Source organism: Schistocerca cancellata, chromosome 6, assembly GCF_023864275.1.
Source record: "Schistocerca cancellata isolate TAMUIC-IGC-003103 chromosome 6, iqSchCanc2.1, whole genome shotgun sequence".
NCBI classification, from domain to species: domain Eukaryota; kingdom Metazoa; phylum Arthropoda; class Insecta; order Orthoptera; family Acrididae; genus Schistocerca; species Schistocerca cancellata.
Window position 1 is genome coordinate 546,362,829 of NC_064631.1, and position 13,730 is coordinate 546,376,558.

The window sequence follows — 13,730 nt, forward strand, 5'->3', positions numbered from 1 at the left end:
ACCTGAAATGCAAAAAATCATGGCTTACACATCGACGGCCAAAGCAAATATTCACGGCTCCAAGATCATCTCTGCATTTGGTGGGACCAGCTCGGCATCATGTACTATGAGGTGTTAAAATAATGTGAAACAATCACAGGTGCTCATTATCTAATGCAATTAATGTGTTTGAACAGAGCATTAAAAGACAAATGGCCGCAATACAGCGAGAGACACGATAAAGTGATTTTGCAGCACGACAATGCATGACCCCACATTGCAAAAGAGGTCAAAACAAACTTGGACATATTAAAATGGTAAGTCCTACCCCACCCGCCATATTCTCCAGTCATTGCTCCCTCTGACTATCACCTGTTGAGATCAATGGAACATGGCCTGGCTGACTGACACTTCCGATCTCATGAAGAAGTCACAAATTGGATCGATTCGTGGATTGGTTCAAAAGATGAACAATATTTTTTAATGTGGGATTCGTACACTGGCCGAAAGATGGGAGAAAGTAGTGGCCAGCAATGGAAAATACTCTGAATGATACATGTGTAACCAATTTGTTTCATTAAAGCCTCAAATGTTGGGTAAAAAACGACGGAAGCAAAGTTATACATCTTGTACTTTTGGAACTATATTTGTAAATGTCCTCTGCAAAGAAGAAATGTACTTTTTTGATAGTTTTGCCATTGTTATTTTTGCATGTTTGACCTATGTTTTGTGTTATTAGTTCACGACAAATATGTAATTGTATACACAGCTACAACAAACATACTTAGCGACTCACAACCATCAGAGAAAGTAACTGCTAATACTAAACAAAATTTGACAATAATAAAACAAATTACAGGTAAATCCATTCATAGTGGGCGTAACTTAAACATGAATTGGGTAGCCGGTCAGGTTCTTTGCTAGTTTTGACAAAATAAAGAGTGGTGAGTAAATGAAGTCTGCCCACTGCTAATCCACCTGGATTCACCACCACCACCACCACCACCACCACCACCACCACCACCACTGGTAGCACCACTTTTTGCTGTCAGTCCCAGTGTCCACTAATGATTCTGAACAGTAACTACACACCATGAAAACAATAACCTTATACAAAATATACCAATCTGCTCTTATCAAAAATTCAGAAAAAGCTAAAAATTAAGCTACAACACTGGTGTATCCATCAACAGTGCCCCAGGCAATAACGGCTAAAGATGCATATTATACTTTGTTGGTAGAAAGTCTACCAAAATAAGTAATATCTTTAAGAAAAAGATGCTCAGTGACTATAGACCCGGTAATCAGTAATTCATTTACTCATGAGGACAAGCATAATCCAATGAACAAAAGAGAAGCCTAGAAGATTATTTTCAAAGACTTTGCCCATACCACATAAAAGAAGGTAGATCAGTGTGCACTGGACTTTAAGTATACCACAGAAGCTGGAAGCTCCATCTTTGCACAGTCTGCAAACTAGACACAATCACACAATACAAGTGTCAATAATGCACTCCAGTTGCAATGAATGAAACTCACTCTGCATGAAATACTGGAAATCATGACTCATCCTCAGAACTGCCCTAACTGAATAATCAGGTTTCAGTTAAGTCTCCACTCCTTTGGATTATTTTGCACTTAAGGACACTTTTAGAGTAATGTGACTTGGAAGAGCACAGTACCTTATGCTGGGCTTCCTTAAGTTCTGAATTATTGAGTTCAATAACTTTGGTTTGATTTGCCACTTCCTCTTGCAATTGGGCAATCTTACACCTCCGAGCTACTGCTTCTTGTATTAACTGTTTGTTTTCTTTTTCTAACTCTTCACACCTACAACCACCTAAAAAAATAATAAATAAATAAATAAAATAAAAATATTTGCAAACTGAGGTACAGTTCTAAAGGACTGCATTCAATGTTTTCATTGCAGCCATTTTAGTATGTAGTAATCTATGACATGGTACACAACAAAAATAAGTAACGCTGAGGAACTGGTAGTACTGATTGAACAGTTATAACTATAAGCAAGTTCTTGTACTAATTCTGTGAACACAGCTGCTCCTATAGGTGGCTATGATTTTCGGAACTTGACAGACAAATGCTAAAATGGTATTTTGGACAAGATTAGAAAATAATGCAGTTCAACAAAGGAAATATCAAAACAGAAGGAATAAAAAATGAGTTTTTCTAATTATACTAAATATATAAATACTACTATGTGGTTTTTAATGGGAAGAATGAGTGAAAATATTTAATGTTTTCATCTCCCATTATTTAGAAGTGAGGATAAAATTGAAGATGATTTCAAAGAAATGGAAGCTGTTGGTCCAATCTACTGAATGCTAATTTTGGCCAGCCTTAGGGGTATCCTCAGTAGTGAGTTTCAGTAACAACTATCATCATCTGCTGTAACCTAGCAAAATGGTTCAAATGGCTCTGAGCACTATGGGACTCAACTGCTGTGGTCATAAGTCCCCTAGAACTTAGAACTACTTAAACCTAACTAACCTAAGGACAGCACACAACACCCAGCCATCACGAGGCAGAGAAAATCCCTGACCACGCCGGGAATTGAACCCGGGAACCCGGGCGTGGGAAGCGAGAACGCTACCACACGACCACGAGATGCGGGCTGTAACCTAGCAAATACCGTTTTTAATCACACAAACCATAATAGTTAATTAAAGCATTTGTTATGTCTGGTGGGTACTAACCTGGCCATATGAGTGCAGTTATAAGAAACCTAAACAGATTGACATGGTTTAATGAAAACAGACATGAACTTGACATCATTACTGATGCATATGCTTTTGTCCTTACTCTGTGAGAACTTGCAACTTGCTTCATCAGTAAAAGTGGTAATGGATGAACAGTTTATCATGGATTTGTCCTTGCATTCTTAAGGATACATATGAGACCATATGCAATGCATTCCTTCCTTCCATTCCTCAAAACATTTCTGTATGTATACAGGGTGTTACAAAAAGGTATCGCCAAACTTTCAGGAAACATACCTCACAAACAAATAAAGAAAAGATGTTATGTGGACATGTGTCCGGAAACGCTTAATTTCCATGTTAGAGCTCATTTTAGTTTCGTTCTTCCACCTACGCTCAATGGAGCACGTTATCGTGATTTCATACGGGATACTCTAACTGTGCTGCTAGAACATGTGCCTTTATGACTCAACATGTGGTTCATGCACGATGGAGCTCCTGCACATTTCAGTCGAATTGTTCATACGCTTCTCAACAACAGATTCGGTGAGCGATGGATTGGTAGAGGCGGACCAATTCCATGGCCTCCACGCTATCCTGACCTCAACCCTCTTGACTTTCATTTATGGGGGCATTTGAAAGCTCTTGTCTACGCAATCCCGGTACCAAATGTAGAGACTCTTCGTGCTCGTATTGTGGACGGCTGTGATACAGTACGCCATTCTCCAGGGCTGCATCAGCGCCATCAGGGATTCCATGCGACGGAGGGTGGATGCATGTATCCTCGTTAACGGAGGACATTTTGAACATTTCCTGTAAGAAAGTGTTTGAAGTCACGCTGGTACGTTTTGTTGCTGTGTGTTTCCATTCCATGATTAATGTGATTTGAAGAGAAGTAATAAAATGAGCTCTAACATGGAAAGGAAGCGTTTCCGGACACATGTCCACATAACATATTTTCTTTCTTTGTGTGTGAGGAATGTTTCCTGAAAGTTTGGCCGTACCTTTTGTAACACCCTGTATATCTGTGAGGTTGCTTGTGAGCTCCACCATTTTTGTATGGTAGAGCACAAGAACATGTCTGTAGCAAAAAACTTCTCCACTGCCACATGTGGAATAATGGTTCACTATCTAAGGAGCCATAGAATATGCTGTGACAAATACTTCCTTAGTAACACAACATCTCAGTTTTGGAACTTCAAATAACAGACAACACAAGCCTATGATGGGAGAAGATCACATAGCAGTATTTCATAACAGACAGGCACAAAACATGTGGTTACGAACATACTAGTGAAATAAAAGGGGAGAATTTTCATGCCCATGATAGAACACAATGGACAGTATAGAACAAAAAATACAGTTCCGTCATGGAACTGAAGTTGAACTAATGAGCATAAAGCTATCCTCAACCTGATTCTGTTTTCTGAACATTGTTGTTCTTTACTAGGCATGATCCAATTGGAGATTGTATGTCCTATCTTCCTCAGACCTTTGAACCAAATAATCCAGAAGTTATACAACTATAATGGAGTTACTGAGTCACTGATCCATGATTAAGAACCATAAGATAAGTGGAAATAGCATGGCTGCAAAAAGCAGACACCTGAAAAGCCAAGTGTTCAATTAGTATATATTATTCAGTCTGACTTGCGATGAAAACCATTCAATAAAACTGAAGATATGAAGGTTTCTTGATGAGAAATGAAGAGATGTATTTTTTAAATCACTAAGAAAGAGTGGAATATGTGACCCTGAGGGGGAGGGGTGGGGGTGGGGGGGTCAGGGAACAGACTGGAGTAGAAGATATAATTATGATTCTAAGGTATATTAAAAGGTGGAGGCTATGACCTAACAGAAGATGAGCAGAAGACCAATGTAGGAGAAATCTGTGAGATGCCTTTCTCCAGTACTGGACGTTTAAATAGTGCTGCTGCTGACATTGACACGGCTATTAAAATGCTGATGTTGATGTTAATATACTGATGAGGTTAATCCTATGACTGCTGCAGATGTACTTGCTACTTATTGTGCCTACTACTGTGTGGTTATTGGTAATCTCGCTACCTGGTTGCTAAGTGGTTTTCTGGAGCACATAGTGACAATTACGTCTGTCACTCTGAAGTTGGTCAATGCCGATACAAAAAGAAACACAGTGATTGCTCTTGTATGTCAAAGTATTATTATGTTGTTAAAAGGAGAAAGAGAGATACTCGTCATCTGTCATATCACTCTAATTCATTGGCATTTTCTGTGTGAACCCCAGTAAGAACTTCTGTGCCTCACTTTGTTGAATGTGTTATATGAAAGCTGTTTAGGAATTTCATGCACTTTAGTTGCTTAGACTACAGGAAATGGACCTTAAGCAGAGGCAGACAGATTGTCAATTTATATGAAGTACACTGTGTAAGTAAGGCACAGAGTTGTATTCTTGAGTTGTAGAATATTCAAAGAGTTGCTTTAATTTTCAATCACATTTAATGAACCTGAAATAGTCGAATGCCTGCTACTGAGCTTCACTGGTTGCAGCAATACTTTTTTGTGTGTATATCATGAAATAAACATAGCAAAATCCAAAATGTTCAACCATCCCTGTTGATGTGTGCCAGTACAAAACTCTTCTGTAAACAACTTTGAATCTGAATGCCAGGAAACACAGTAAGTTTACCATAATAATTTGAGCAGAAAAACAACAGATTTTTAAACATTTTCTGTAGATGTCCCAATAATAGAGGCTTACTGGAAACTGACAATCATGTATAATCTTGCTGCACTGAACAAGGTATTCTGTACTTTTAACTTCATAATCAAAATACGTATTACAAGATCTGAAATCTGTGAAGTTTTGTGGTAATTAGCACAATAATTCTTTCTCCTGCTGGGCAGTCTGGTGAGCATGGAGAGTGGCAGTCATGAAAATTTACACACATAGGTGGGGAAAACAGGGGATTTCCTCTAGGAGGATTTCCTGGAGGGTCCAGAGCAGCAGGATGACGTCACAAGGATAGAGAAAATATAATTTTTGTCTCTATCCCATAAAGTGGAAAGATTGTTCTATTAATGTAATGGATGTTAATGTTTATCGACAGAAATGTTTTAAAAGAAGATTTTCCTACTGCCTTATTCAGTTAAAATGTAATGTTATAGTTCTTATTTTTTGGATTCAAGGGATAGTTTGGACTTAAGATTTCAGTCTACCAAGACGAAGTCAACAACAAGAATAAGCATGGCAAATTAAAAGGTGATTGCAGTGACCGTACCATAGTTCCTGTACCAGTTCAGTCCTGGCTCCTAATCTAACTACATATTGGCAGAGGCAGAACAGAGGTAACACTTCACTTCAATATGTTGGAAACACAGGAGCAAAAATCAGAAAAGTACTCCGGAAACATGATGTCAAGTGCATGTTCTGCTCACCAGCCAAGATGAAAAACTTACTGGGATCAGTCAAGATGATCTAAGACTTCTGAAACTGGAAGTTACTGCATCCCTTGCCGGTGCAGGAAAATGTATGTAGGCCAGGCCATCTGGATGGTACAGGAGTAATGCAATGAGCAAGAACACCACACAGACAATGAACAGAAAACAAATTCCACTGTGGAAGAGCACTGTAACTCCCACGAACATACCATGAATTAACATGGCATCAGCTTGTTGCGACAATCCAACTCCTCCTAAGATTGTACTCTAAAATATGCTGTAGAGACTGCATGACAGACTAATAAAGAAAGACAGTGACTTTCAATTAAACAAGGCCTGGTACCCAGACTTGAGCATGATCAAAGCACAGCAGTAAACAACATGGAAATCTGCTCCCATCATAACAACTGAAAAATCTGAGGATGCATTGTTGCCACGCTAGCTAAGATCTACATCCAATGTCGACTGCAACACTACTGAGGACCCTGAATCATCCCCTGACATTGTATTTCTCCACCACCTCTCAAGTCCATGCCCAGAGGCAACCAATGGGCAGCTCTAAGAGGAAATTAATCAGTCATCAGGAACATCTGAGGATGGCAAGGAATCTACATGCCAAAACATCGAACCTTCTGGATGATGCCACCAAGTTGAATAACCGAGAAATATTAAATATTTTCCTACACTGGGGAAACCTAAAATCACATACTAAATTGTGTTTGCTTTTTTGTGCACTAATTTAACTGGTGTCTCATTTCTAGTGTGAAATAGTGAACCAACTCTCCTGCATATGGTACGAACAAATTTTTCATTTGTTTTACTTTTAACCCTCGAGTGGGTGTGCCTACGTATAAAGTGTGCCAAGCACAAACAGCATTGTCTTGTACCGTTCCACTGTCATTTTTCAATTGTGAGCCCATACATATTCCTTCATTACTGTTTCAATTAAAATAATGATAACCTGAGTTGCCTTGTATCCAAGTGGTCAGCTGTAATATAACATAAACAGTGTGCTTTGTAGCAAAAATTTATGATCCATGCAAGGAAATGACCCAGATTATGAGTTAGCAGCACAATACTATAATGGAGCAGTTGTCTACAAGATAATTAGTGATTGAATAAGCGGCTGGCTGGGATCTGATGCAACTGTCGCTGTTTAATGTTTTGAGTGGGTCATATTTGTGAGGTAATGCTTGAATGCAGCAAAAGTGTGATGTAATGAAAGTTTATTATATCATTGTTAAGTTATATTAAGGTTAAACTATGATTTTATTTACACATATTTACCTCGGTAACAAAGACAGCTAATATTTACCTCGGTAACAAAGACAGCTACTATTTACATTTGCGCAACGTTCACCATGTGCTCACTTGTGGTATGAGAAATGGCACACCTGCTTGAGGGTTATAATGGTCAAAAATTACTGAGACTTTTTTGCTTTTGCCCCACACTCAAACATTGTGGCAACCATGTAACTGTTTCATACTCAATGAATCAATGAGAAATGGGCTCCATGAGGACCTTCGGCGGATCATTTAATGTTTTATCTGACTTGACACAGCTTGTAAACCGAGACGACTTTAGTGAACTATTGCTGCATATGGTTCACTTTTTCAAAGCTTTCAATTAAGGTTTTATTTTTGTCAACTACTTCATGTGGAATCATCTACAAGATAAGCACAGACACATTTGAATTCAGTCACTCATTTCTGAATTTTTTAAAATTAAGATGTAGACTCCTTATAAACTTTAAGTGACTTAGCACTAATTTTATGATGGTACAGTATTCCAGTTTAGCCATTTAAATGGAACACATGCCACTCTACTACTTTTATGTTATTTGCAACATCAAAATAACAAAATTTAATCAATAACTATCTGTATTTTAGGCAATTTTACTCAAAAATACTTTAAATTTCCCAGAGGAAAAATTTACAACTATGACTATCGATCCATCCAAGAGCGAGTTGTTGTAGCAACCCATCAGTAGCCTGATACTACTACTGTTGCACTGAGAATAATTTTGCAGAGCAGTACCATTCTGATTAAACAGCACTAATGCACCACAGTTAGAAACTGTTACATGGCTTTTGCGGCTAAAGATCTTCTTGTACTAGTACCCACCAGAATAGCTAACACACACAATAATTCAATTGATCATGTTATCACAGATTATGACCACATCATCTCAATGGACATCACAAATGGTCACCTTTCTGATCATTTAGGCCAATAACTATTATTAAAATATAATACCAAATTCAAACTAAGAAAAATGTATGAGCACAGCCAAATATTATCTGCAAACAACATTGTTACACTTAGACATAGTTTAAGCCAGGAATCATGGGAATCAATTATGACTACCATTGGGGCCACAAATAAATGGAACATGTTCACAAAAATTATGACTGAGCACTTATATAGATCTATGCCATTAAAAAAAGTGAGTATCGAGAAAAAGCAAACTTCAAAATTAAAACCTGTAACATTAGATTTTAAAACAAAAGATCTGAAAAGAAAAAATGGAAAACATGTATAGCTTACACAGACTAACTCACAGTTACAAAACGAACTCTAAAGCTGTATAAATACAAGTACCGCAAAGAAGCCAGGAGATTAAAATCAGAAAGAGTCAGCCAACAGATACGATGTTTCAAAGACTTACTATTCAATTGTAACTAAAACCAGAAACAATGAAACAAAAACTACAATTAATAATGTACAATTAACTTTGAATAATGACGATATCTCTGACCCTCTTGTAGTCAGCAATATTTTTAATAATTGCTTCATAGATACTGTTGAAAATGATGTCTCTATGAAACAGGATATACAGTGAACATTTGAGCTCAGAAACAAACAGAACTGCAATACACTACCCCCAATAAGCACATATGACATTCTGCAGCTTATTGATAGCCTCAGAAACAAAAATCATCAGGATTAGACAAAATTCCTCCATACCTATTGAAGAACTGCAAACATGAACTAATGAAACCACTGGGTCACTTAATAAATTGTGTTCTCGAAGATGGTGTGTTCCCTGACAAGTTGAAACTGTATAGAACTACAGATCCATTGCCCTAATCTCAACTTTCAGTAAACCGATAGAGAAAATAATATTAAAAAAATTCTGGAACAATACAACAATGCTGACATATTAAGTGATTTCCAGCATGGTTTCAGAAGAGGTCGAAGTATGTCAGCAGCAGTACAATTTGCAGGAGTATTCCTGGACCTCTCAAGGAATTTTTATAGAGCACATCATAAAGTGCTCTTATCAAAAACTGTGAAGAGTGGTGTCACTGGAAAACTCATGAAATTGCTAGAGACATATTTAAAGGGTAGACAACAGTGCACAGAGATTATGTACTCTAATGGAGAAATTCTGGAGAAGAGAAGGTCAAGTATAAGAAATAAACATTTTGGTGTTCCTCAGGGCTCCATTTTAGGTCCAGTCCTATTCATATGCTATGTAAACGATTTCCTAAGTTCTCTTGGCAATAAGCAATTGATCTCCATATATGTAGATGATACTCTGGTATCTGATATGCAGACAGTGAGCCCAGCCTAGTTGAAGAGATACATAACTTTATTGTAAAGGCAAGAGCTCACTTTGAAAGAGAGAACCTAAAATTAAACATACAAAAAACGAATATTAGTCATTTTAAACCAAGTGGTCCAAACAGACAAAATACTGTGACTGATGAAATTCTACCAAAAACATGTACACATTGCAAATTCTTGGGTTTATGCATAGATGATCGACTTTCATGAAAGCAGCAAGCTGATTATGTCTGTAAAAAAATAACACCCAGTCTACATGTATTAAGAAGATTATCACCATATCTTAATTCTGAAACCCTAAGGACTGTATATTATGGATTAGTGTACCCTTTCTTGTCTTATGGAATAGTACTGTGGGATGGGACATGCCAAACTACTATGAAAAGGGATTTCAACTGCAGAAGCAAGCCTTGAGGATCATAGCAAAATGTAAAACCAGCAAAAATAGCAAGCCGCTATTCATGAGACACAATATTCTCACAGTTTATGCCATGTATATACTAGAAACTATTATGCTATTGAAAGAAGACACTAAGATCACAAAAAGAAACATGGGTATTCACAACTATGAAACAAGGCATAGAAAAGACTTTCATATGGTTAACAGAAGAGTAGCATTAACAGTGCAAAGACCTTAAGTCAAAGGAACTGCTTTTAATAACTTGTTACCAAATGAAGTTAAGATATTGACAGGCGATACTTTTCACTTTTTAAAAGTGAGTCAAGCAGTGGCTTATTCAAAAATGCCCTTATAACTTGAATTTATCATGAATTACAATGTAATAAGAAATAATGTAAACTAAAAAAATTGTAATTGTACAAACTATATTGTTAGTTGAAAACACACATGCATGTAAAATTACATGTTACATGCAATAAATCGAATAAAATATCACCCACAGTACTTTGAGATTATATGTTCAAAAAGACTCAGACTGCAGGAGTAGCATGTATTACTTACCCTGATTATTGACACCTACTGACAAAACAGTCTTTTGGTTGGAGACATCTGTGTCTTTGACAGGAACTGTGTCACCTTCTGTGTCTAATCCACAATGGAATGAAACCTTTTTATTGTCTCCAACATACTGACTGGGAGCTTTGTGAACTACTGAATTGTTCAGTTTATGCAAGTCTTTTCTCTCCAGGTCAAGTGAACCACTGACGTTTTTAGATTCAAGCTGTTTTTGTCTTTCCATGCTTATTGCCAGATTTTTCTGATTTGTTTCTAATTCCAATTTCAATTTCTGTAAATCACGGTCCAACTGAGAACATTTGTGACAAGGTTGTGACAGTTTCTTCGAAATAAATCCTAGAATTTGTTCACAGGAATGGTACTTTATACTATTAGAGTCAGGAAATATTGAAACAAGCAATATCAATTGTTTTTTGATACTATTCAAACACTCAGAATTTTGTGTAGCCACAGCTTTTGACTTCAAGCATTCCTCTTGTGCCACTTTAATGGATTCTCCAAGGACTGAATTTTCCAGCTCTAATTTCTGAATTTGCTCTTTAAAGCTATTTACTTCTGACAGCAGCAATTTTTCATCTATTTTTGAAGTACTTTCAAAGTTCTTACTAAGTTTGTCACATTTTTCTTTTGTTTGCTGGAGTTCGTTTTCAAGCAGAATTCTTTGTTCCTTTTCTTTTTCCAAGTTTAGTTTGAGATGTTTCTCATTCTCAGTAAGTTGAAATATTTTTTCTTCTGCAGCTCTTAGACGTAAACTGAGGTCCTTATTTTCATCCTGTAAAAATGACATATCTGCTTCTGATTTGGTTAGTTTCTTGTTGAGATGGAGTTTATCTTGTTCTAAAGTAGTAAGTGCATCTTTCTGGGCTTTCAGTTTATCATGAAGTTTATTTTGCTCTTTCTGAGAATTTTCCAATTCTTCTTCAAGCGATACAACTTGTTTTTCCAACTCGCTGATCCAATTTTCTTTAGCAATGAGATTATTATTGGACTTTTCAAGTATGATTTTGACCACTTCCTGCTCCTTCTGAATGATAGAATTCACAAATTTGTCAAAAATGGCAACATTGTCAGAGGAGTTTTCTTGATCACCTGAATCTGCTTGGGATAATGTGGCAATTTCTGTCAGCATTCTATTCCTAAGTTTTTCATTGTTAGAATTCAGAATATCTAATTCTTTCTTTTGAGCTGTGTTCTCTGCAGTAAGTTCATCCAAGTTTAACCTTAACTGCATCAATGAATAACTGTTTTCTTCAGTATTTCTACTGTCACCAGAAAGTAGTATTTTTCTCAGTGTTAAGTTTTGATCACAGTCATCGGTATCTGATGTGTCTTTTCCTAGACACCTGTCCTCCTCTGCATGATCAAACTTTGGAGATATTTGATATTTAGGTGTCTCCAGATGGCTTATAAGTGCCATCTTACTGTTTGAAGGAGCCTGCTCTTTGCTATCAGTTTCTCGACAACTTTGAAATTCATTTCTCTGAGCTGCAGACCTGAAATGAAAAATAAGTGTCAGTACAAGCATGTGCATCATATTCTACAAAAAGACAACTACTACCTTTTACTGTGTGATAAAAATGAGGAACATTGTTTCTATTATCCAATCCACATCTTCAGAAATAGTACACTGACACCCATTCAATTCACACAATATCCTCGTCTACCTTTATGTCCTTCGGTTCCAACATTCTGCTCCATGGGGCATATATCCTCCCATCACCTCTTATTCCAACCCATCACAGGCATTTCCTATATTATCAAAGGCAGAGCTAACCACGAAAACAGCCACAGCACAGTAGTCTACACAGCTATGACTATGAATGAATTATCCACTTGTATATAGCCATGACCAAATGGAGATCAAAGATTTGTATCCTGTATAAAATAATGTGGGTGGCACTAACAGCTGCTTCACAATCCATGTCCACTGCATCATACCATCAAATAGCAGCTCCTCTGAATTGGTCAACAGTTAACTTTACCCAGAATATATCCAACATTCTCATCATTAAAATGGCCTCAAGCTTCACCACTAGACCACTTGTTCCACTACTACATTCTATGCTGCTTCCTTATCTTTCTCTCCCTGTAGATTTGAAATTTAACTGCCTCATCTTGAGTTTAATATGGAATCTTATACAGGAATTTAGTGACTTATTCTGCTTCGTTCTACAGCTTGCAGTTTTAGGAGTTTAGCACTTTCATATGCACTGATTAGAAAGGTAACATTTTTGATGTCAATAAGAGGCTTTTGCTTTACTTAGAAATTTATTTTTGTGAAGGGACAATTTAATATGAAGTAAAAATATCAAAGTATGCAATGAAGTTGAACTTTTTTCAAAAAAGTGAGTTCATAAAGATTTTAGTTACATGATAAATCAGTACAAGCAATGTAAGCAAATGTCAATGCTCAGTACTGGCTGAGAAAAATAAATAGGCTACAAAATATAAATTAGGACAAATCTGAAAAGGACCAATTGTCAACAAAAAACTTGTTATTTTACACAAGTTTACATAATTATCTGAACTGAAATAAGAAAACTACATCTACATTGCACACATCACATTGTGGTGTGAGGCAGAGGGTACTTTCGTGTACAACTTTTTCTTCCCTATCTTCCTCTTCCAGTTACAATAATGAGCAGGTGCATGGATCATCCTTATTTTGCTTTCATATTCTTCTGGAACAAATATGTAGGAACTAGTAATGTACTGACTGACCTCTAGGAAAGTACACTCTTTGAATTTTAACAGTAAACCACACCATATTGCACGATACGTCTCTTCTAACATCTGCCATTGGAACTGGATGAACATCTCCATGACACTTTCATACTCATTGAGCAAACCTGTGACTAAACACACTGTGCTATCTAGGAGCTTCTTTTTTTCTTCCATCCATGCCTTCTGGTCCCACTCTAATGATCACTATTCAAATATTAGTCAAATAAGAGTTTTATACATTATCTCCTTCGTATGTGAACTATACCTTGAGGACTCTTCCACTGAATTTCAATATGGTGCCTGCCTTTCATGCAATTGCTCATTTTTAAATCACTCTTCATTC

General features: G+C 36.9%; 1 protein-coding gene across 1 annotated transcript in view; it reads right to left on the reverse strand.

Moving 5' to 3' along the window:
- The window catches only part of LOC126190741 (uncharacterized), a 261,362-nt gene that overhangs the window by 40,903 nt on the left and 206,729 nt on the right, over positions 1–13,730 (reverse strand). Inside the window, exons 13-14 of the mRNA XM_049931235.1 lie at positions 10,649–12,156; positions 1,662–1,819 (exon numbers count right to left, since the gene is read on the reverse strand). Coding sequence (XP_049787192.1) covers positions 1,662–1,819; positions 10,649–12,156 — 1,666 coding nt within the window. The remainder of the gene's footprint in view (positions 1–1,661; positions 1,820–10,648; positions 12,157–13,730) is intronic.